The 21,273-nt window shown below is 34.2% G+C and overlaps 1 protein-coding gene across 9 annotated transcripts in view; it reads right to left on the bottom strand.

Annotated features, from left to right (window-relative positions):
• Window positions 1-11,206: 11,206 nt before the first annotated feature.
• LOC105364156 (protein turtle) overlaps window positions 11,207-21,273 on the bottom strand; it is an 81,133-nt gene continuing 71,066 nt past the window's right edge. For 2 of the 9 annotated variants that reach the window (XM_011502019.1, XM_011502021.1), the window contains exons 10-13: window positions 20,745-20,930; window positions 19,892-20,119; window positions 18,734-18,827; window positions 11,207-12,561 (exon numbers count right to left, since the gene is read on the bottom strand). In XM_011502019.1, the coding sequence (XP_011500321.1) occupies window positions 11,304-12,561; window positions 18,734-18,827; window positions 19,892-20,119; window positions 20,745-20,930 (1,766 nt within the window). In that variant the 3' untranslated portion in view covers window positions 11,207-11,303. Of the gene's footprint in view, window positions 12,562-13,454; window positions 13,466-14,344; window positions 14,394-15,064; window positions 15,831-18,733; window positions 18,828-19,891; window positions 20,120-20,744; window positions 20,931-21,273 lie in introns of those variants that run through there. The other 7 variants (XM_011502020.1, XM_011502027.1, XM_011502023.1 and 4 more) reach the window with 6 other exon arrangements.

Raw genomic sequence — 21,273 nt, 5'->3', positions numbered from 1 at the left:
GGGGGGGGGGGGGGGGGGGGGGGGGTGAGAGGAGAGAGTTACGGAGAGGGGCGACTGGGAGAGGGAGCGAAAGAGGAGCGACACGAAGCGCTCGAGCGGCGTCGTCGACGGAGACGATCGGGCAATTGGGCTCGTTTGTCCAGTGGACGGCGGCGAGTGCTCGAGCTCGTGAGGGACGTCGGCGGTGGGAGCATTAGAATTCGCGTTCGCTCGCAGCCCGTCGGCTCCGATCGGAGAATCACTGCAAGCTTCCCGGGGATGCGGGCATAGGTAGGTCCTTACGGCCATTCCTCCGGCTGTCGTCCAAGGCCACGCGACGCGGGCGTAATTATTGGCATAAGTACGTGGAAAAGCGCTCGAGGTTGTTGCATTGTGCAGTCGCGATAGAAATGCACGGATCCTACGGGATATCGGCAGTCCGTAAATTGAGGGACTTGAGCTAACCGGAGCGAGAGAAAGCCGGTAGATTTCGAAAGCATTTCAAATTCAATCGTGAATGAACGCTAATCAACGAGGCGATTGGCATGTATTTGTCGTTGCACAATTTCCGTACCAGAAGCTTTGCTTTATGCATCGGATCTTCATTGTACGAGATGAGTCGATCGGTCACCTTTTTCTTATGTGCTTGTCACTTTGGCTAATCGCGTGACGAAGACGATGTAATTAATATCAAGTCTAGTTTGGTCGTGAAGTATTATTAATTAATTAGTTTTTCGAGCTAAATCAATTTGTAAATTGAAGATGGACGATTATTCATAGGATGATGGAAACTTGGGATTTTATATTATGAATTTGATAGTCTACCATGCCGATCTATGTTAAGATTTCAAAAGTAATTTGCCGATAAGTTTGCACTTGTGAAATGTAAGACGTTATCTATAAAAAGTACACGTTTAGCATATCATGTCGGCAACAATCATGCACAAGTGAAACACGAAATATAATCGATCACTTACAGCGCATTAAAATTATGCATTGAGAAGAAAGTTTTTGTAATAGAAATTATTGATTGTAATTACGCCGTTGACTAAATTTTCCTACTAATACAAAATCACATTCGTATAATAATGATTTACCATAAAATACTCATTTTATGAAAAATTCACCTGACATTATTTATACATGTTTTGACGCATATTTAAGATCAACGAATAGATACTACTTTTTAAGTGTAATTAATCAATAATTAATTGTGATTTTAAAAATATTTCTTTCTATGGAGAAGAGAAATTTGAGATGCTTAGATAAAAATTAAAAATGTGCCGTCTATTGTTTATCACTAATATTATTGACAGAGCAGTTCTTTGATATCAGCGCGACTTGGAGCGTAGTACCGAGTTTTTGTTATTTTTTTTTTTTTTTTTTTTTTTTTTTTTTTTTTGCAAATGAAGAGAACAGTTGTATTGTCGCATTCAAAAGAAGCATTTTCATCCCGACATGCATTATTTTATCCTTATGCTTATCAGTTAGTGAGCCAGTAAAGGAGAACCAATTTCCAAGTTTCATGCTATTGGAAAAAAGAAAAGAATATGATTTCATGATGAAGTCGATGTTCGTAATCAAATTATATAATGAACTTTGTAGTTTAAATCGTGATAAACTGGTTAAAGGATACTTAATAAAATCTAGATAATTTTTCTTCTCGGTAGAATCTTAATTACAGGAAGGGTTTTTTTTTTATTTTTTTCATAATGCCATTACCCTATAAGGGCTTTCTTATGCAATATTTTATTATTTAATCAATATTCTTTAGTTTGCATGCACGAATAGGTGTTGGTGGTATGGATGTCTTATTGATATTGTTATTTGAGGTGAAACTTAATACATTCACTTTTACACTGTTTAATTACGACGTTTAATTATAATGTAGCAGGTTGAATTGAAAATGCGGCATATCGCATAAAATTTCAAGTTTATTAATAGCAATAATTTGTAAGCAATTATATTCAATATTGTATGATAAGATTTAAATTGAACGATAAGGATTCATAATGAGGTCTGCAATCAAAATAGAAATTAGACAGGAACTTTTTTTTTTTCTCAATTATCAATGAAGGTAGATTTTCATTATAAGTGAAATTATTATCAACTATATTACGAGTATATAATATTTATAATCGTAATTCGTAAATGTATTAGAAGTCATTATTTATTTTAAAGAATCGTCGTTTCATTTTAAGAGAACTGTAGTTGCAAACTTTTGTAAAATTGTGCGATCATTTGATCTATCATTCATATCGAAAACATATTTCGTCAATTAATATAGCATAAAAAGATTGCGAAATTTCAATCTAAACGCTGAAATTTATTTACAACATATTTGTTGATCGTTGATAAGACCATACCAATTACGTTATTAATAACATATTTTATGTAATGTAATTTGATGTAAGATTATCAGCGTGGCTCATCACATTATATATTATACCTATAAAATAAAAATGTACGTATGATTACTGATCGCTTGCCCTCCCCGCCCTTCGACTTTTCCCGTTAATTATTCACGCTCGTATAAATAATCGTGCCGCCACACGGACGCTCTACTTCGAAATATACGTTACTTCAAATGTCAGCCTTTCCGCTCGACCCACACTGCGTAAAATCATAAATAACCACTCAATCTAGCGTTACAATGGGGGGGGGGGAGAGGTGGAATTTAGCTTGAAATCTGTATCAGTTTGGATCACTATCGCTGGCTTTCCTAAATACGACCCGAATCCGCTGATGAGAGGCGCGGCGATGATGCGATGGGAGCGAAGCTCGTGCAGTTGCAAGCTCCTGAGCGCCATTGCGTCACATCCGTCGGCTGACGCATAGCGGCGCAGAGCGATTATGGCTCCGTCGTGTCGTCGGCAGATAATGGGATACGTAAAGTGGATTCGACGTTGTACGGTGCAAGTTGAATGGTGCGAGCGAGGTCAGGAGAAGAGAGACTTTTCGTATGGCGACGCACCTGTCAGGATATTCGGAGGCAGGAAGAGGAGCGCCGTTTATTCCAGTTAGGTTACACTATTCATGATCGACGGCTTTTCATTAAAGTCCAATGGCTATCGCGTTTTGTCTCGAAATTTATGCTATTTGGGTCATTCGGGCGAATTCTAAGCTCGAGCTCGAGTCTCTCAACCAATGATTGTTTATGTGGGCATTTTTCAGCTTTTGTGGTCAATGAAAGGATACCGCTCTTTGATATATTTATACGTATAAGTACTCTAGGTAGGCATAAATAAATAAGATATATACATGTGTGTATACATGTGTGTGTACATAATCTGCACTAAGAGTGTTGTTTCATTATTGTGAAATGATTGAGCTACTTAATAAGCTTCTAATTTTAATAATTCATCAATGAGTTTGCGAGAAATTTACAAATAGACAATTTACAAATATATAAATCAGTGATAAATTAATATATTAATCAATTTAACGCTTAAACAAAGTATCATGTTAAAATATTGGTTTTAAGTAAGTCTTTGATAAAGAACTTTATAACATCTGAACATTAATTAGAATGCTCGTTTTATGTGCAATATTTAAAAAAAAAATAAAAATAAAAAATAATAAAAATAAAAATAAAAAATACATTTTTAATTACTATATTACGCTTGTATAAGTTAGATAAATTTTTTAATTGGATTCCCTTATAAATTCTTATGAAATTCTTAAAGTAACTCAATTATTCATCTGTAGAAGCGATAAATAGGATAATTAATAATGACAATATCTTATCTTTAAAAAAATAATTATATCTACGAAACATTGGATTGTCAAAATATGATGATTTTCAACTACATCAAGAAATTTGATAAAAAAAAAATGAAAAAACTTAATTAATTATACAGTATTTCAATGAAAATGTAAGCATATCATAAGTGTTAGATTATAAGAATTCCAGATTCTTGTGCATTTGGAAAATTTGCGGGAAAAATGTATAGGAAGGGAAGGTCGGATAATAGTGTAATATACTTCCTCAAAGATTTAATTAAATCTATGCCTAATAAGTTATAATAAATATATTTTGTCAAAATGAAACGAGCATCCATCCATTAGTTTTTACTTATTCCAATACAAGTGACCTTCGTACTTATTAAAGTTTCATATAGATGCTTTCAATATGAAATTATGCCTTAAAGCTTTGTCACATCTCCTTTATATTCTGAAAATCTTAAATTTTTTAGAAAGTAAAATCAATAATGATCGAAACATATTCGTAAAGTTTATATGTAAATTATTTGTGCTTAGAGATAAGTTAAACGAACTCGTGAAAATTTGCAATAGCAATCATAACAGAATATATAATAATCGCCCGAGAAACACGAAGAATGTACGAATAAATTTAGTATACTTTACCATAGGTTATCCTGTTTAATTCTCAAACAGAATAATTTTCATGGTAAAGTGGAGCAACTTTAAGCGAATTCGACTTGCACTTGTAGGTGTGAGAGTGGGTGACGATTTAGATATCAGCGTGGCTGCTCGATCGTTATCCGCAATCTGTTTTAACGCGTTTACCATCGATTACGTTTCATTTATATTTTTCGTTTATAATCATTTGTCCTTATTTTATATTTATAGTTATGGTGACAAAATAGTTAGTTTATCATGACCTTATCAACAGATATTTACATCTTGTATAAACGTTGCGATAAATCCTTTAATTATTACAATGTAAAAAAAAAAAAAAAATCTTATAGTTTATAAATGTTAGTTTAAAACAATTAAAAAAGTTAGCCGCAAATGTAACAAGTTTCAAATAATTTCTATCAGAGGATTTATAGTATCGTAAGATAAATGAAAATACAGATTTTTATATCGTGTTTTGTATGACTTTAGCTAGATATATTATGATAAAGACTTTATATTTGAAATTACTAATATATTCTCAATTAAATTGCATGAATTTAACTTATCAGTTTCATAAGGTAATTATACGAAATCGATGTTTATCGATGTTTTCGTAAACTTTAAAAAATATACAATATTCCTTAGCAAATTGAGTGGTACCTCTACTAAGCCAAACGATTGAATTACCTCAAAAGATTCATGAAACGTTATATTGTAAACGTTAATATTGTCATTTTACTCTAGTTTTAACTGACTAACGCTTGCTTTAGACGAATAAAATCAGTTGATAAATTCAAGAAAATTGTAGTAATTTAGATTAACTGGCGTTTCAGACTTCTTGCGTAAACGATTTTGAACGTTGCACGCCATCTGTTACATTTCTCATCAAATTCTTGGAAGATAATGTTGAGATTATTGAATAGTCATTATGGTTGTTTCAAAAATATAATGAAAAAGACGCTTCGACTATGTTAAAGTAATATTATTCGTGAATTAAAGCATAACATAGACGAATAATAATAATTGAGTTGAGAATAGATTAGTCGTAATGATTTCTTATGGTAATTGCATTTAAATTAACAAAAGAAAAAAGAAGAGAAAAATGTTCACTTTAACAAAAATATTGTGCTTTGAAATAAAATTATTTTCTCCTTTAATATGTTTAATCGGCATTTAATACCATAAATAACATAGATTAGCTAGGACGTAGTTCATAGCTGTGCGAGGTTATTGAAAAATAAAAGGTTGAAATAAACAGAGGGATCGTTTCAAATGATCGTTCTCCTTTTAATTTTATTTAATAATAAATCGTCTACAATTCGTCCTAAGTTAGTACGTCTCGGAGTTCTCGAAATAGCGAGAAAGCATAGTCGATAATAACGGGGCAACGATTTTTCTTTTTTTCTTGTTTTATTTATTTATTTATTTATTTATTTATTTATTTATTTTATTTTATTTTTTTTCATTTCTATCCCGGGGAAAATATGACGGGCCAAAAAGAACAAGAATGTGAAAAGGCAGGTGAGGCGCATGTGATCCTTATATTTTCATAAATAAAACGAGATGCGATTAAGTTACAAACATGTTGGTGCAAAAGGCTTTGCAAAGATCGTTTACAACGATAATTATGTTATATACTTGCGATGAATGAGTCTGACGATAATAAGATTAAACAATACAGAAGACGTATTTCAGCGAGGAAAACAATGAGATTTAAAGTCTTTGCGTGAAAAAGACACGCAACTTCGTTACATATAGATATATCTACGCATGTATACAAGGTATTAACGGACATAATATAATAAAAATACAAATGACAATAAACGCTATGATAAATCGTAACTAAAATTAAAATTGTACTCAGTGGGCAAGTTTAGCAGGTTTTTACGATTGATACTTCCACAATCTCGTAATTTGTCCTTTATACAGATCGCCAACGGCATTGGAAAAACGCACTCCATTCGCAAAAACATTCTAGAAATTTTCACGCACGATGTTTCATATCGCTTTACATATAACGTAGGACTTGTGTCGGCTTTCTCTGTCTGTCTCGCGGATGCTACTCTTATATCGTGGTGTCGCTACGTGTCTTTTGCACAATCTTATAATTGGTCGGTTTTCATTTTTGTCGAGGAGACACGAGCCGCGCATCCCGCGTACAGTCTCTCGTTTCCACGGAAGGCTTTATTTTATTTATATTGGTATGTTTGTTTTTTTTTTTGTTTTTTGTTTTTGTTTGTTTGTTTGTTTGTTTGTTTTTTATAGACATTTTCATGTTTTCTCATTGCTTAATTTGTCGCTCGGAGCTGTCACTGTAAACACAACATTTATGAGTAATCACCGTGTAGAAAAATTTTCTCCTACTCATTTAACGTTTCAACTAGTTATCACACTGACTTAATACGTTAAAAAAGCGCTTTTGCGCTATAAGCGGTACACTAACGCGGCCGTTCTCCCCTATAATTACGAGAAATTAGAAATACGTGCGATATCCACGATAAATACTCTCATCGATAATGCCATCGTGCGTTTTTTATTTTATAAATTAATTTTTATTATTGTTATTATTATTATTATTATTATTATTATTATTATTATTATATATATATATATATATATATATATATATATATATATATATATATATATATATATATATATATAATCGGCGGAATACTTATACATGTGTATGTGTACATGTGCGCATAGGTGATTGAACGGAAAATATTACAAAATAGTAAAGTTCGTGAATCGTTTGTGTAAGAAAATCAATGGTATATTTAAAGAAAATTTCTCTTCCAATTTAAGCCTTAAATGCGTTAATCATCGAAAAATATTACAATAATATTACCCAAAATATACAGTCATAGATTTTGCTACAATTGCCAAAGTCAGAAAATTATGAATATTTAATTATAATGCATAGGAAGCTTACAACAGATAAAGTAATAATCATTTGTAAAATTTAAAATTTCTTACAATTGACTCGGTATAATTCAATTATTACATTAATCATTATATTTAATTCCATTTTTGTTTTTTTTTGTTTTTGTTTTTTTTTTTTTTTTTTCACCAAGCTACACGAATGTTTTAAAAATTTTTATTTTCCTTTTATGTAATTCATTATTCATTAAAGGCATTTTATTATAAAGCGCACGATGAAACGCCGTTATAAATAATAATCTTATTTAAATGAACAAATCATAAGTTTGAAAAGTATCATTAAATCTTTCTTAATTCAAATAAATAATAAAATATGGAAAATGTCGCTTATTGCAAAAATGACATCAATATTATTGCAATTGAATGTTATTCGCGTGAGTGGTAATCTTTGGTACGAATTTGGAAAAGAAATTATAGTAGATTCTTACTATAACTATTTGCTATTTACAAGTTTTCGGTAATCGACAATACCAGTATGAAGTTATCCAATTCTTACGTGTACAGCAGTAAATTTCATAAGATTGTTAATGAATTTGACAGTCTTTCTAAATTACAAATACTTGCTTACAATAGCTGTATGAATTTTCTATGCAACAGTTCTTAAAAGTCTTAAGCATGGCTTTCTTACACAATCGATTTTACATTATACTCGTACAATATTTTTTCTTTTTTCTTTTTGTTTACACACACAAACACACGCGCGCGCGCGCGCACACACACACACACACACACACGCACACACACATATATGTAATAAATGAGCTATGAGAAGGAGAACGTAAAATGTAAGGTATGAATAACAAGAATAGATGGTGGATGGAAAAGTGTGCGTCATTACTGAATCATCATAACATAGTCATTATTATCATAACATAGTCAGTCACGATTCAACCATATAATCGTTCTCTCCTAGCACGCGATATTCTAATGCTTTTACGCGATGTTGGTGTAAGTGTATATGTAATATGCTTAATAGGGCGACCGTTAAGATTTTTTCACTTTATGTTTAATTGTTTTATCTTCTTCCGTTTACGTTCCATTTACGTCTCATTCAATTCAGTAGCGAAACATGTGCGACGTTTGAGATCGTTGTATCTAACTATGATATATCTACACTCTTATTGTTATGTACGCTTTTATCGTTTATCTATTACAAGATGAGAGGAAAACACTTGGGGAGAGAATTTTTTGGTGATTATATTTTCCCCTTTAATGAAATTTTAAATTTGCATTGTTCGCAGTGAGTGTCGCTTGAAGGAGGAAAATCGAATTACGATTATCTCGATATCGAAGATAAGCGAGATGGTAAGGCGACGTTGAGAATTTCAGTGGCTTATCCGCCGATCGGAGCTTCACCGATTCTCCTCTTATGCTTTCCTCATTGTATATTCTTCTCCTACTCCTTCCATCTGATATTCCATCGGATATTCCATTCCTTTTGCCCCGCCCCCCCCCCCTTTCGCCATATCTCCGCTCGTAATTTAGTTTTCGCTTACGATAATCGTGAGGCCGTCCCTCGTAACAAAGAAGGAAGAATAGAAGAGCGGAGAGACACACACAAATATTGAAATAAATTTGAAAAATATTTAACTTTAAATCGTTAAAGTAGATTCACGTTTACTTCCGCATGCTCTATCCTTTCTTCGTTCTTTTGGAATTTTTTTGTTTTTTCATTTTGTTTTTGTTAATACGTTATTGAAAACAAACGGTACTCATTTTCACTTTTTTTTTTTTGTTTTTTTTTTTTTTTTTTTGTTTTTAATCAGTACTTTAGTCATTAATATGATACAACGGCAACAGGCGATTTTGTATTCGCGGCTTCATCCTTTCCTTCTCTATTTATTAAAAACATAAGTTCATTTTCACAATATTTTTTAATTCATGACCATATCTTCAATGTCGATTAATAACACTACGCGCTACATCATTATGATTTACAATTATCAATTAATTATCAAATTATTAATTCAATTATTAGAATTACTTTAGAATATTGGTACTCTTTGTGTCGTCTCGTTTTTAATAATTTTCTCTATTTAATACAATTGCTATTCGACATTTGTTTCCTCTCCGTCTCTCTCTCTCTCTCTCTCTCACACACACACACACTCTCTCTCTCTCTCTCTCTCTCTCTCTCGCTCTCTCGCTCTCTGTCTGTCTGTCTATTTCACTTTCTACTTTGTTTTTTATACTTTCACTCACTCAGGCATCTCGCTTGATTCTCCCTAGTTTCATTATCATTCAATTTAATTATTTTTTTGTCCTTATTTTCACGTTTTCTCCGTAATTTTACACAGTCACCAGATCTCCAATGCGTTTGTTCTCTAATTTTATTTGTCCGCCATTATCATTTTCATTAATTTTCGTCAATGTGTATAGTTGAATCGTGAGTAGAGCCTTCGGCTAATTGTACAGTCTACTAATGAACTATCGAAGATATCGGCTTAAATATAAATAAGATTTTGTACTATAAAAAGAAAAGTAAAAGTAATTATCCCCGAGCGTTTCGAGTATGTTAGAGTTTTACGCGAGCGAATCCATTGTGTGGTCATTCTCGATAGCTCCGCACCACAATCGTCCTATTTATATCTTTATATCTTTAATCTCACACTCTTCTTTTTCGTTTTTCTCATCTTTTCTTGCAAATGATCTCTTTATTCAAGAGCTCGCCTATAATTTATAATAGACAAATTGACCTCATCGTCCTCCATTGCGGATCTTGGTTACAGCTGTAGCGACAGCCCCATAATTTGTCAATACCACGCATCGAATCTCACGCCCTTTACCTACTTTCCAGTTAATTGTTCAACGTTATCGTCGCTTAATACTTAAATGTTCTCTTGTTTAACATTGCTTAAGAAAAATTATTGTGCCAATAAAATGTTGGGTCACTAGCGAAACCCTAAACAGGCAGTGCAGTACGAGTGAGTTCTTAAGCAATCTCGAGGCAAACTTCGGCCTAATATCACGGTTCGAGTCCATTGCTCATTATTATTTGTTGTATTTATTTAATTAAAGTGATTGTGGCAAAATATGTGCTGAGTTTGAGCGTGTCTTTACGCTTGTGTGGATTGGTGAGTGGGTGGGTGGTTGATGGTGTGTATCTGTCCGTCTGTCTTCCCGTGTATTTTCACATTATTATTTATTATTATTATTTATTATTTAATTATTATTATTATTCATTATTCATTATTCATTATTCATTATTCATTATTATTTATTATTTATTATTTATTATTTATTATTATTTCTTATTTCTTATTTCTTATTTCTTATTCCTTACTCTTATTCTTCTTCTACTTCTTCTTCTTCTTCTTCTTCTTCTTCTTCTTCTTCTTCTTCTTCTTCTTCTTCATCTTCTTCTTCGTGTTTCTATAAATATTAAATTTTTTTTTTTTATTAATAATTTTTATTTGCTTATTTTATAATTACGCCAAACGTATAGCCATAGCCATAGCCATAGCCATAGATGTTTTTTCTCTCCTCTTTTATTACTTCATTTTCTTCATTAATGCTTACTTACAGTTTATCATTAGGGTTAGACGTGGTTTACTGTTCGTTTTGCATTTAATAAGGTATACAGCACGTACGTGGTACAGTATCTTTGGAGTATTTTTCATTATCAGCCTCGACCGTTTTATTCGTTTGCATTTTATGCATTTTATGAGTGGGTGTTTGTGTCGGTGCTCGTGCGCGCGCGCGCGCGTGTGTGTGTGTGTGAGCGCTCGCACGCCCAGCCGCGAATACGTAACCAAATCGTATCGACAATTCTGATCGTCGCGGTTCTCGCCGACGAACATATTTTTATCGATTCGCTCGTTTTGGTTTTTGGTAGCCTCTGCAAAGCATCGTCCGCCGAGTCTTATCTCCTCCCAATCAGTAAAAGGGCGTACGTAATTGATGAGTCGAGCGAGTGTAGGGCCGTCGGAAGTCTCGTACATCCTCGTCGCGCCCTCTACCACCGAACTGTCGGATATAAGAGGAGCCCTTTCATCGTGGGCGAGGTACTTTCCCGAGGATCAGCAGGCGCTCTCGAGATGGGCACTCTGTCGCCTCTTAGCCTGTCTTTGTCTGAACTGGTGAAACTCGGCCTTCATCGCTTGGACCCGAGCCTCGATGTTGTCCCTGGAGTAGCGGGCGCTCGCTGGCTGCTGATCACTCTGCTGCGCCGTATGCACTTGATGAATCTGCGGCAGTTGGTGGTGCATCTGGTGTACCGGGGGCCGCTCCTCTCGCGTTGGCGTCGAGGCCGTAGTTGGCGTCGGGGTGCAGGACACTGGATCGAATTCGTAATGGCCGTCGACGCTGCCGGCGTCCCCGTTGGCCGCGCTTTGGGCGTTGAGGGCGGCCTTGAGTGCCGGATGGTGTTGGTCCTGGAGCTCGAGCCAGCGGCCAACGGAGAGTGGCGGGGGCGGAGGCCGGTACGGGGGTGGCCGCCATTCGGCGACGGTGCTGCCACTGCGGGAGCTCTGGTTCTGCTGGGAGGTATTCTTGCTACCGAAACCCGAGCTACTGGAGCGGCTCTCCGGGGATGTTTCGAGGTCAGGTGAGGCAGCGAGCTCGGGAGCGGAACGCGCGTGCCTCGCGTGCCTCGGAGGCAAGCGAGCCCGGGGTCGGCCCGCCGTTTGTGGTGGCGAAGACGTCGCCAGCGGTTGCACCGGCGCGAAGCGCTGAGACTCCGCGTGAATGGCTTTGAGCGAGGGCAGCTCTTGACTGTAGCGTTGGTGGACGGTGCGCAGTTGGATATAACTCGGCGGCGTCGGGAAGGCCGAGGCGCTTCGCTCCACGGAGGAGTTTGGTTGACGTACCGAGCTGAGGTCGCTCAGGTAGACGGGCGACGTCCAGGGGGCGGACCGGGGTCCTTGGCTGGGTGAGCTCGCGAGGAAACGAGGCGAGACAGCGGGATCGGGGCCGAGGGTCGGGCAGCCAAGGGGATTTATCGGACCGTCGAGGAGGTGGTGACCGCTGGGGGTTTGGGCGATCGAGAGGCCGCTGCCCTCGGAGCGCAGGCTTAGTTGGCTGGTGCCGACGAGGGGCCGGCGCCAAGAGGACTTGAGACGGTGGTGCTGCTTCGGCAGAAAGCCACCGTCGTCGCTGCTCGAGGCATCGAGGATGCTGTTGTTGGCCGAGGACATGACCGAGTCTGCGATGACGAAACGCCCGTCGGCTGCTCGGCTGATCTTCCCGAGTGGCCGGCAGCGGCGGCTAAGATCCGGCGTCGCTGGGCTGATTATTTCCCGTAGAAGGCTCAGACCTGGTACTCGGCTTTTTCTAGATCTACATTCGTGGACATATGGAAGAGGAGTGTTAGCCTCGTGGTTGAGAAATTTCCGTCGTAGTGTCGATACGAGCTTACAGAGTGCGGCCCTTTCAACATTGCACATCTTACAATTTCATGCCTTTGAAATGTTGCAAAACTCTGTTCTTAGACCAATGATTGTTAGGCCATTCGGGCGATGGTTATTGATTCGAAATTTTCTTGCTATTTGTTTGCAATTTTAATGGAAAAGTTTAAGATTTTAGTTGTAAATCAAGCACAATATTGTCAACGATTAGAAAGCTGTTCACGTAGAATGATATTTTCGCGCGAGATAACAAGCAAAATCCAAGATGTCCATATTAATTGCTTCGTTGATTTTTAAATAATTGCAATAATATATGTTATATAGATTTGAACATTGAAATCTCTAAAAATTTTAATAAAATGTTCTACGTACGGTATGGAAAAATGTAACTCTGTAAGCTTTAATATCGACGCTTATACAACATTAACGTGCAATAATAAGGCAATGGGATAAAAGTAATAGATTAAACTTAAAATAAATTATAGAGTAATGTAAGTTTAATTATGATACATACATTGCAATTCAACTAACAAACACTTCAGATGCAGGTTAGGTAAGGAAAACATGCGCATAGGCATTCGGTGCAATGTACTAAATAAATTGTTGGGTGTGACAGGTTTTTCTTGCCGGGTGAGTGAAGTGGAAGTGATCGTGGATTATCTTTTCTTTTCAAAGATTCTTTGTCCACTCGTGAACAATTTGCAATATTTTATTTCAAAAATTGTCATAACAAATTCGTCTCGTTCATTAATTGTCATTCCATTTTTGAAAAAATATTTATTATCCAATAGCAATCGTAATTTTAGGTGTTCCGAATGTTGTCACCTTTTTTCCTCCTTCGAGTCCGGCAGCAGGGAAAATGAGGGAGAGAGAGAATGTTGTAACACAACGATTACATTCACAAAAACGATAGTGGTAATAATGATAAATATAACGCTAAATAATTAAACTATAATTCTAGGGGCAGTTGATCTAGGGAGCAAATAGATATCGAGTATACTGTACGTCGAGAGCTTTCATTATTTTCAATAATAAATTGATGAATTATAATTGTTCGTTGTTAGTTATAATTATGCGTTGATAAGAATTCTCGTTTAGTTAAAAAAAAAAAAAACCCAAAAACACAACAAAACAAAAAAACAAACAAAAAAACAAAAAAAAAAAACAAAAAAAAAACAAAAAAAAAAAAAAACAAAAAAACAAAACAAAACAAAAAACCGAAAAATGTATTAAAAATTAATATGTTTTTGTATTTCGGTAAAGTAAAATAGAATCTTCACAATCAAAGTACGAAAATACTGAAGGAATAAGATTTTTTTACTATTTAGAGGTTGAATTTAGGAGGGAAAAAATTGTAAAAACTAATTAATTATTACAAGATAAAAAAATTATATAAGAAAAATAACCAACTGGAAATGAGCTTTTGGTTTTTAAATAAAACAAAATTATTATTATAAAATCTAGGTAATAAGTAAGTTGTGTTTAAGAATTGTCAGTGCCGTTTAAGAAATAAAGAACATGCCCAGTGATATTCGTGAAATACTAAGTAAATTATCAAATACAAAAAAACTCATTCCTTAAAACTAGTAAAAACATTTATCTAAGTGAACGTGATAAAAGATAAAATATGAATTAAAGTGAAGAGAAGAGTTGTGTTTTGTTTGTGCTAAAGTGCAAACAGTTATCGCGAGAAAATGTTTGCACCTACTTTGTTTCTTTTTTTTCTGTGTTTACATGTTATATGAATCTTCGAGTACTAAGAAACTGAAAATAATGGGAAAGAAAAATTAAATTAAAAAATAAGAAATTACAGTTGCTACGAAAATATTGAGTGAATAAGAAAAGGTAATAATGATAACTGAAAAAGAAATGATTTTTAATTTAACGTTTAAATTGTTATGAGTCATCTATAAAACGAGCTTAGACAGACTAATTAGATAACGATTTTCAGACGAAAGGCGCGTTTATTATTGAGTGAAATTTGTCTATCCATTGCGTACAAGAAGTTGAAATAATTTTTGAGAATTGCAATTATTTGTCATAATTCATGATAGTCAATTAGCTTTTGTATTGCAATGATATTTACGACTCGTATTAAAAGTACTCGTATTAAATAGCCACAATTAATTTCCAATTGCATAAAAAATCATTGAGTCTTTAAGACCTTCGTTCATGAAAATTACACTACGTGTTAGATAAAGATAATTGGTCGTCGTATAGCGCATTAAAAACTATTGGGTGAAGAGCAGCAGACGAGGTAAAGCGTAGCATTCAAAGAGAAAATTGTTAGTAATAAAAAATTAAAATAATGAATGAAAAATGCGGGAGATGAAAGTATAAGAAAATCTGTTATCTACTGCCTTGATGTGAATGATTGTGTTGAATGATTCTATCTATGTACTCCCTAAGCCGCCAAAATTACGTAGGTTACTGACTGGATGAACTAGTGACAGTCCTACAGCTGTTTTGCCTGTATCGCTCATCTCATCTATTGTTTTCATCCTATAATCATCCTAAGTAGTAGCAGATAATAAGTAGGCGATAGGTGATGACGATAGAGCAGTAGTACTTTTCATATTGTATTGTTTTTATCATTGCGGTAATAAAAGTAGATTAGATTCTAGCAGGTAGCATTGCAGAGCGAAGAAGCAGTGGTCTCGCATTACCGTCAATCTTTCATTGTTCGTTAAAGTAGTAATGGCGGTCACAGTGGTTGTGAATTCGTTAATTAAAGTAGTGTAGGTAAAATACAGTAACAATTCGCAGTGGGCTGGCTTTGTCTCCCACAACGATATATCCTCCGCCACGTTTAGGTTATCTCTCAAGTATCGAGTCGGGTGGTCGAGTGTATGTTTCATTAAATGTGATCTGGGACTGGTCTGGGCGTTACTGACTGTGCTTTTATTATTATATATTCATAATCTGGTCTGGTCGGGCTCTTAGCGGATGTTGGGCTTACTGTTCCGCCTCTCTATGATAAACACGCTGTCGAAATCCCGATTATCGAGTTGGAGTGTGTGATGATCACGATCACGATTCGGGGGTACCGGCTGATCGTGAATCGGCTCCGAGGTGGCGGTGGTGGCGGGGGTTACTTGCGTAGGAAGTGGTTGATGAAGAGGTTGTGGTGGTTGCGGATTCAACGTGCTGCAACGGGTCAGCGTCGACACTGACTCGCCGCAAGCGTTTAAGTTTGTCGACCTATGGAAACATACAAGAGGGCAAAAGGGACACCACGTAGTGTCAGTCCAAGCATTGATTCTTTACTATTTCTTTAGCTTTTCTTTTCACTAACGAAATTCAAGTTCAAGTCGGAGAAGCATTTTATCGCCTAGTTTATTGGCTTTTTTTCTGGCCCGAGAGTAAAGTCGAAACTGCTCGTTTACCTTTTTTTTTTTTTTTTTTTTTTTTTTTTTTTTTTTTTTGCCTTACCCCTAGCCACATTTCAATAGCATTTTTACATTTGCAACTTTAAGCTTCTTAATTCACCGAGGTTTTGCTCTTTTTCTGCCAATCATATCACGAATTTGTTAATCTCTCAGTTGATACGAATATTTATTAAAAATTTTTCTTTATCGCGTTCAAGTTTTTGCTAGGAAGGAATTTTAACTGCGAATGGGAGGCTTTGCAAAAATTTTCAATCTCTCCCAATACTACTTACATTCTCCTCGATCATTTGCAATTGGTCACGTTGCAATTATGCAACGTTCTACATGATAAAATATTGAAATTAACCATAAGCACAATTTCAATATTATTATTATCAAAATTATTGTGCTGCAATTCGTAGTTAAAATAACGAGACAGTTGATTTAACATTGAGTTTCGACCCTACTGCTCTTTTAAATTTTCAATAGAATATTATAATCTGTTCATAATAATCTAAGCTTGTTGATATATTTTTTTAATTGAATTAATCTTGTTTTGACTATAAAATAAGGAAATGAAAGAATATGAATTTAAAATAAACTCAATGCCGTATCATTATGATATTATTAAAATTTATTTTATAAGCCTTAGATTATCATTAAGAAATGAAAAATTGCTTCTTGTAGAGTTTAATTTTCAAAAATTGAATCTAATAAAATGCAAGCCTGCGATTAATTTTACAACCTTTTTTGCAAATAAATGACAAATAATATCGGTTTGATGAATCGTACAGCCAAAACATGTGTTTTAATCTGTACCGTACAGCCCGTTCTGGATACTTTAAATGCAATAAAAAAGATGTAACGAACAATGTAAATTTTATATTAAGATTAAAGTCGACTTTTTTACTTAGTGATCATTAATGACGATCGCAATAGCTCGATAATCAATTTTCATGCATTTACCGCGAGGTAGAAGGAGAAAGGATGTAAAGTATGAGAGGATCTGCAAGGGAATCCTTCGACCTCGGGTATACAATATATATATATATATATATATATATATATATATATATATATATAATATTACAACGTTAAAAAAACTTCTTAAGATCCAGACAATGAAAATAAATTTAAAAGTTTTTAATGGACAAATGATATTTAAAAACTACGATTGAAGTATTTGGTAAAATAATGGGAATGGCTATAACGTGTAAGACTTTCGACAACGTAACGAAAAATAAAAAATAGTTTCCTGGCTCTTAAGAAGATGAAACCAAACCAAAAATAACAAAAGATTTTTTCCGCTATATATAAGGAGAGTCACGGCGTTAAATTATACAACGAAAAGAAGAAAAATACAGGAAAAGAAAAGATAAAGAAAAGAAAATATATTGTAATCCAGAATAGGCATCGCTGCAGTCGTATTGTGGACTTTTGGATGCCGTTCAAAATATATAAATATATTATTTATGTACTCGACTCTTTAACGAATGAATTTCGACGATGCAAATCGGGGTTATGATGTTTCAATCCGACTTGTGAAAAATGATAAAAGTGGGTGAAATATGACTACTAAGTCGTCTGTCAGTAAAACGTAACGTATCAATGTATTTTCTTTCTTCTTTTCTACATTCTCAATAAAAAGAATAGATTAATAGATGATAATCTTGGCATATGATTAGTGAAAATTAGCGGATACATTGCGCAACATTGTATTAATGATAAAAGTTACTTTTATTTTAATAGTAAATTTAGTAGTAAATTTAGTAGTAATTTTAGTAGTAAATTTAGTTGTAGTTGTACCATTAAAAAAAAAAAAAAAAAAAAAAAAAAAAAAAAAAAAACCCAAAGAATTCACAATTGTAAAATCTTGAATTTATTTTAAAATGGTTTATTTCGTGCTTTTTTTTATAATCTTGTACGTAAATATTTCGTCTTCGTCCAAAATACCTCTGCTGGTTCGATTAATCTTCACCTGTTCTAACATTAGTAATAAGTCTACTCTAAATTTTTATTCTTTTTAGTATTAAAATAAAGAAGATGAAAGAAAATAATTGCTATACAATTTAACAATAATTATCTTATGTCTTTCAATTAAAATCTTACCATTTTAATTTCATTAAATTAATTTTCAACATTTTTATCTTCTTTCATCTAGCAAATTGTATGTATTGAAATTTTAGTAATTCTATATTAGTCTAGTGAAAGATAAAACGAATACTGCGGTGCTTTTCTTTCCTATTTCTTAACCTTAATCCCTACACCTTTAACTATATTCTGACAGTCATGAGAACGTAATTGAATTTGCTTTTACTTTGAATCAATCAAATAATATATAACGAACGCTAAATATAGCTAAATGACAAAAGTTGTATCAATTGGCGATAATTTTGGGTGATTATTTACATAATTTAACTATTTTCTTCTAATATTGTAGTTATGTAATTCGCATTACAATGTTCAACAATCACTCGCAATGAATTTCCCATACTCATACCGGCTTACTTTACATATACTGACATAATTAACATAGTCAAAAAGTTTTCAACTACGTCATTGAAATCATTTGAAATTCATCACGAGGGCGCAATAATCAATGCAAGTACGATCTCATTATAACTTATCGATAATAATCTCACAATGCTCCTCAAATATATTGAGCGCAACTCTTAATTCTACGTTATTATTTAGGAGGATATTTTGTAGTCAAGGATGGCACATAGAGAAACTCACTTTTTCAAAGGCACTGTTCCCTGGGGCCCCTGCCCTGCGCCATTTCGGGCGTCCGTTACCCGGCAGGTCACCATGTTATACGCTGAAAGCAGTTCTACAATATTACAAAACTATGTTAAAAGGGACTCTTACGGTTTCCAGGATTCGGGTTGTCTCGGTCCGTACTCCATATACTTACACACGCGTACATTGCTTCTCGTTTTACCGTTTTATTTAATTTCATATATATATATTTGGTCGTGCAACGCTCAAAGTTAATACAGCTAGAAACTTTTAATTTTTTCACTATCCGGCTCTTGTAGCGTAGCAATGAATACTATTAAAGTAATAAATATTGCTTTTATAAAAATGAATTTTAATATAATAATGTGCGCTTGGCTCTAAATTGAATTCCTTTATTATTTAAATTATTTCATTGTTTTCAAGATTATTTTAGGCAAGATTGAATGCTCGTGAATCAATAGGCTCGTTAGCTGTCGGTGTAGCTTTCGCGTGAAATTATGTCATTAGAACTAGTAAATTAAAGTATTTAAGTATTATGAAAAAAGGCTGTATCTTTAGTTCCGTGGAACAATCCTTTGAATTTTTTTTTGATTTTATGAATTTTTTCATGTTAACGTCTCTTTGCTCCATTATATTATCTGCTTTATTTCGTCAAAGTTCAATTAAATACATAGGATAAATACGGATAATTTAATGCAGGCGTTCAAACAATTTATGCAGTATTATGAATTTACTAATGATTATTTTAATGTGAATTTATTTTATTAATGTGACAAAAAAAAAAAAAAAAAAAAAAAAAAAAAAAAAAAAAAAAAAAAAAAAAGACGAAAAACAAGAAAAATGGGAACATTTTAATTGCAACGTATTTCTCTATAAGTCACATTTGCTAATGTAATAAAATTAGTTTAGTTTAAAATGAAATTGATATTGACGAGGTAAGAAAAGTATGTAGTCTTAACGTGGATAATCGATGCATTTGTACTTGAAATTCTTAATCCAAGTTATATTATTAACTTTACTCGTTCTATTAGACTCGATCCAACTTCAGAGCAATAATAAATTAACGAGAAACGATGTTTACAATGACCAACGTAAGTGCGGACCAAAATTTATAACGAAGAGTTGTAAAGTGCATAAAATGCCGAGTAACCATACCTTTCTCCTGTTTTCGTCGCTTTCTCTTGTTGCAGATCTTGACCGCGCATATGCTAAGGATTATCGCGACGATGAAAAAGAGGATTCCGCCGACTACGCCGGCAGTTATGGCTTTTTGTTTGACGCGTGCCGGCACGGAATATTTTATTTGATCGCTCACACCGGCACTGTCCGTTGCGTTGGCGAAAACAACGAAATAGTACGTTCTGCCGCCGACCAAGTTTTTCACTGAAAATAAGGGCGAATGGCATTGGTATTGGTAAGGTTGGCGCATTCGTCCAATCAAATAATGCTTTGGCCGCCTGTCATTGCGAGACTGGCGGTTTATCGATCCCGGTCCAACACGATTGCACTAACAATGTCAACAAACAGTCTAGATGCTTGCATTTAAAGTTAAAAGTTCTGCCGTTAATAAAAGAATTTCATCTTCTTATCGAAATGCTTGATATTTTATAACGTATATATAATATAATATATCAAAATTATATAACGCATTTCAATTATTTTGGCTATGGATGTTTTTACGGATTATGTATAGATAAATTACATTAATTTAATTATGACTAATGTAATGAAGTTGTAAAGCGTTTGTAAGATGTTAAACGTTTGTGAAATTACTATTATGTCAATTATATTGTACAATAAGAATAATATAAGTTTAATGCGTACCGTAAAAAAAACTTTTTTTTTTTTAAATATTCAATTGTATTGAAATACTCAAATAAGTTTCTAGGAAACTTCTTACGGGGGAATATAGTTTTACGGTGTTAAGGATTCGAATCGATAAAGCGCCGATTGTACTCGTCGCTTGTGCATTAATAATATTATTGAAAATGGAATGAAACAAACTTACTCAGATAACTTGTATCTTCTGGTCGAATTTGACCCTTATTAAGAGTTTTCCATGGTCCGTCGGTTTTAAAGTTAATGGTGTAAAATTTGACAAGATGACTCCTCTCAAGAGGAGGCATCCAGGTTATAAGAAATCCATTACTTATTTCCGCGACAGATACGTTCCTTGGAGGTCCAGGCCTTGGTCCTAAATTGGCATCGATTAAAATAATCATTAAACGTGACTTTTATATGATTTTGTAAATTACTGTCCTCTACCCACCGTCAGCTTGGTTGTCTTTGCTCCTTAAAGGTAACTTTAGCCCACCTGTAAGAATATGTCCTCATGTTATATTTGCTTAACGAAAATAAAAACAATTGAATAATTACATAATAATCATTGGACTTATTGTTTCATTAAGCAATTATAACGTAAACAAGCAAATTTTTACGTGTAGGCTAATGTCATTCTAAGGGCTAATGTAACCTAGATGGCGGTATGTACTACATTCTAAAATAATAAATAAATTATGCCATTACAATTATAAAAA

This window comes from Ceratosolen solmsi, unplaced genomic scaffold (genome assembly GCF_000503995.2).
Source record: "Ceratosolen solmsi marchali unplaced genomic scaffold, CerSol_1.0 scaffold43, whole genome shotgun sequence".
NCBI classification, from domain to species: Eukaryota; Metazoa; Arthropoda; class Insecta; order Hymenoptera; family Agaonidae; genus Ceratosolen; species Ceratosolen solmsi.
The sequence above is the reverse complement of the archived record's forward strand: the minus strand, read 5'-3'. Positions and strand labels throughout refer to the sequence as shown.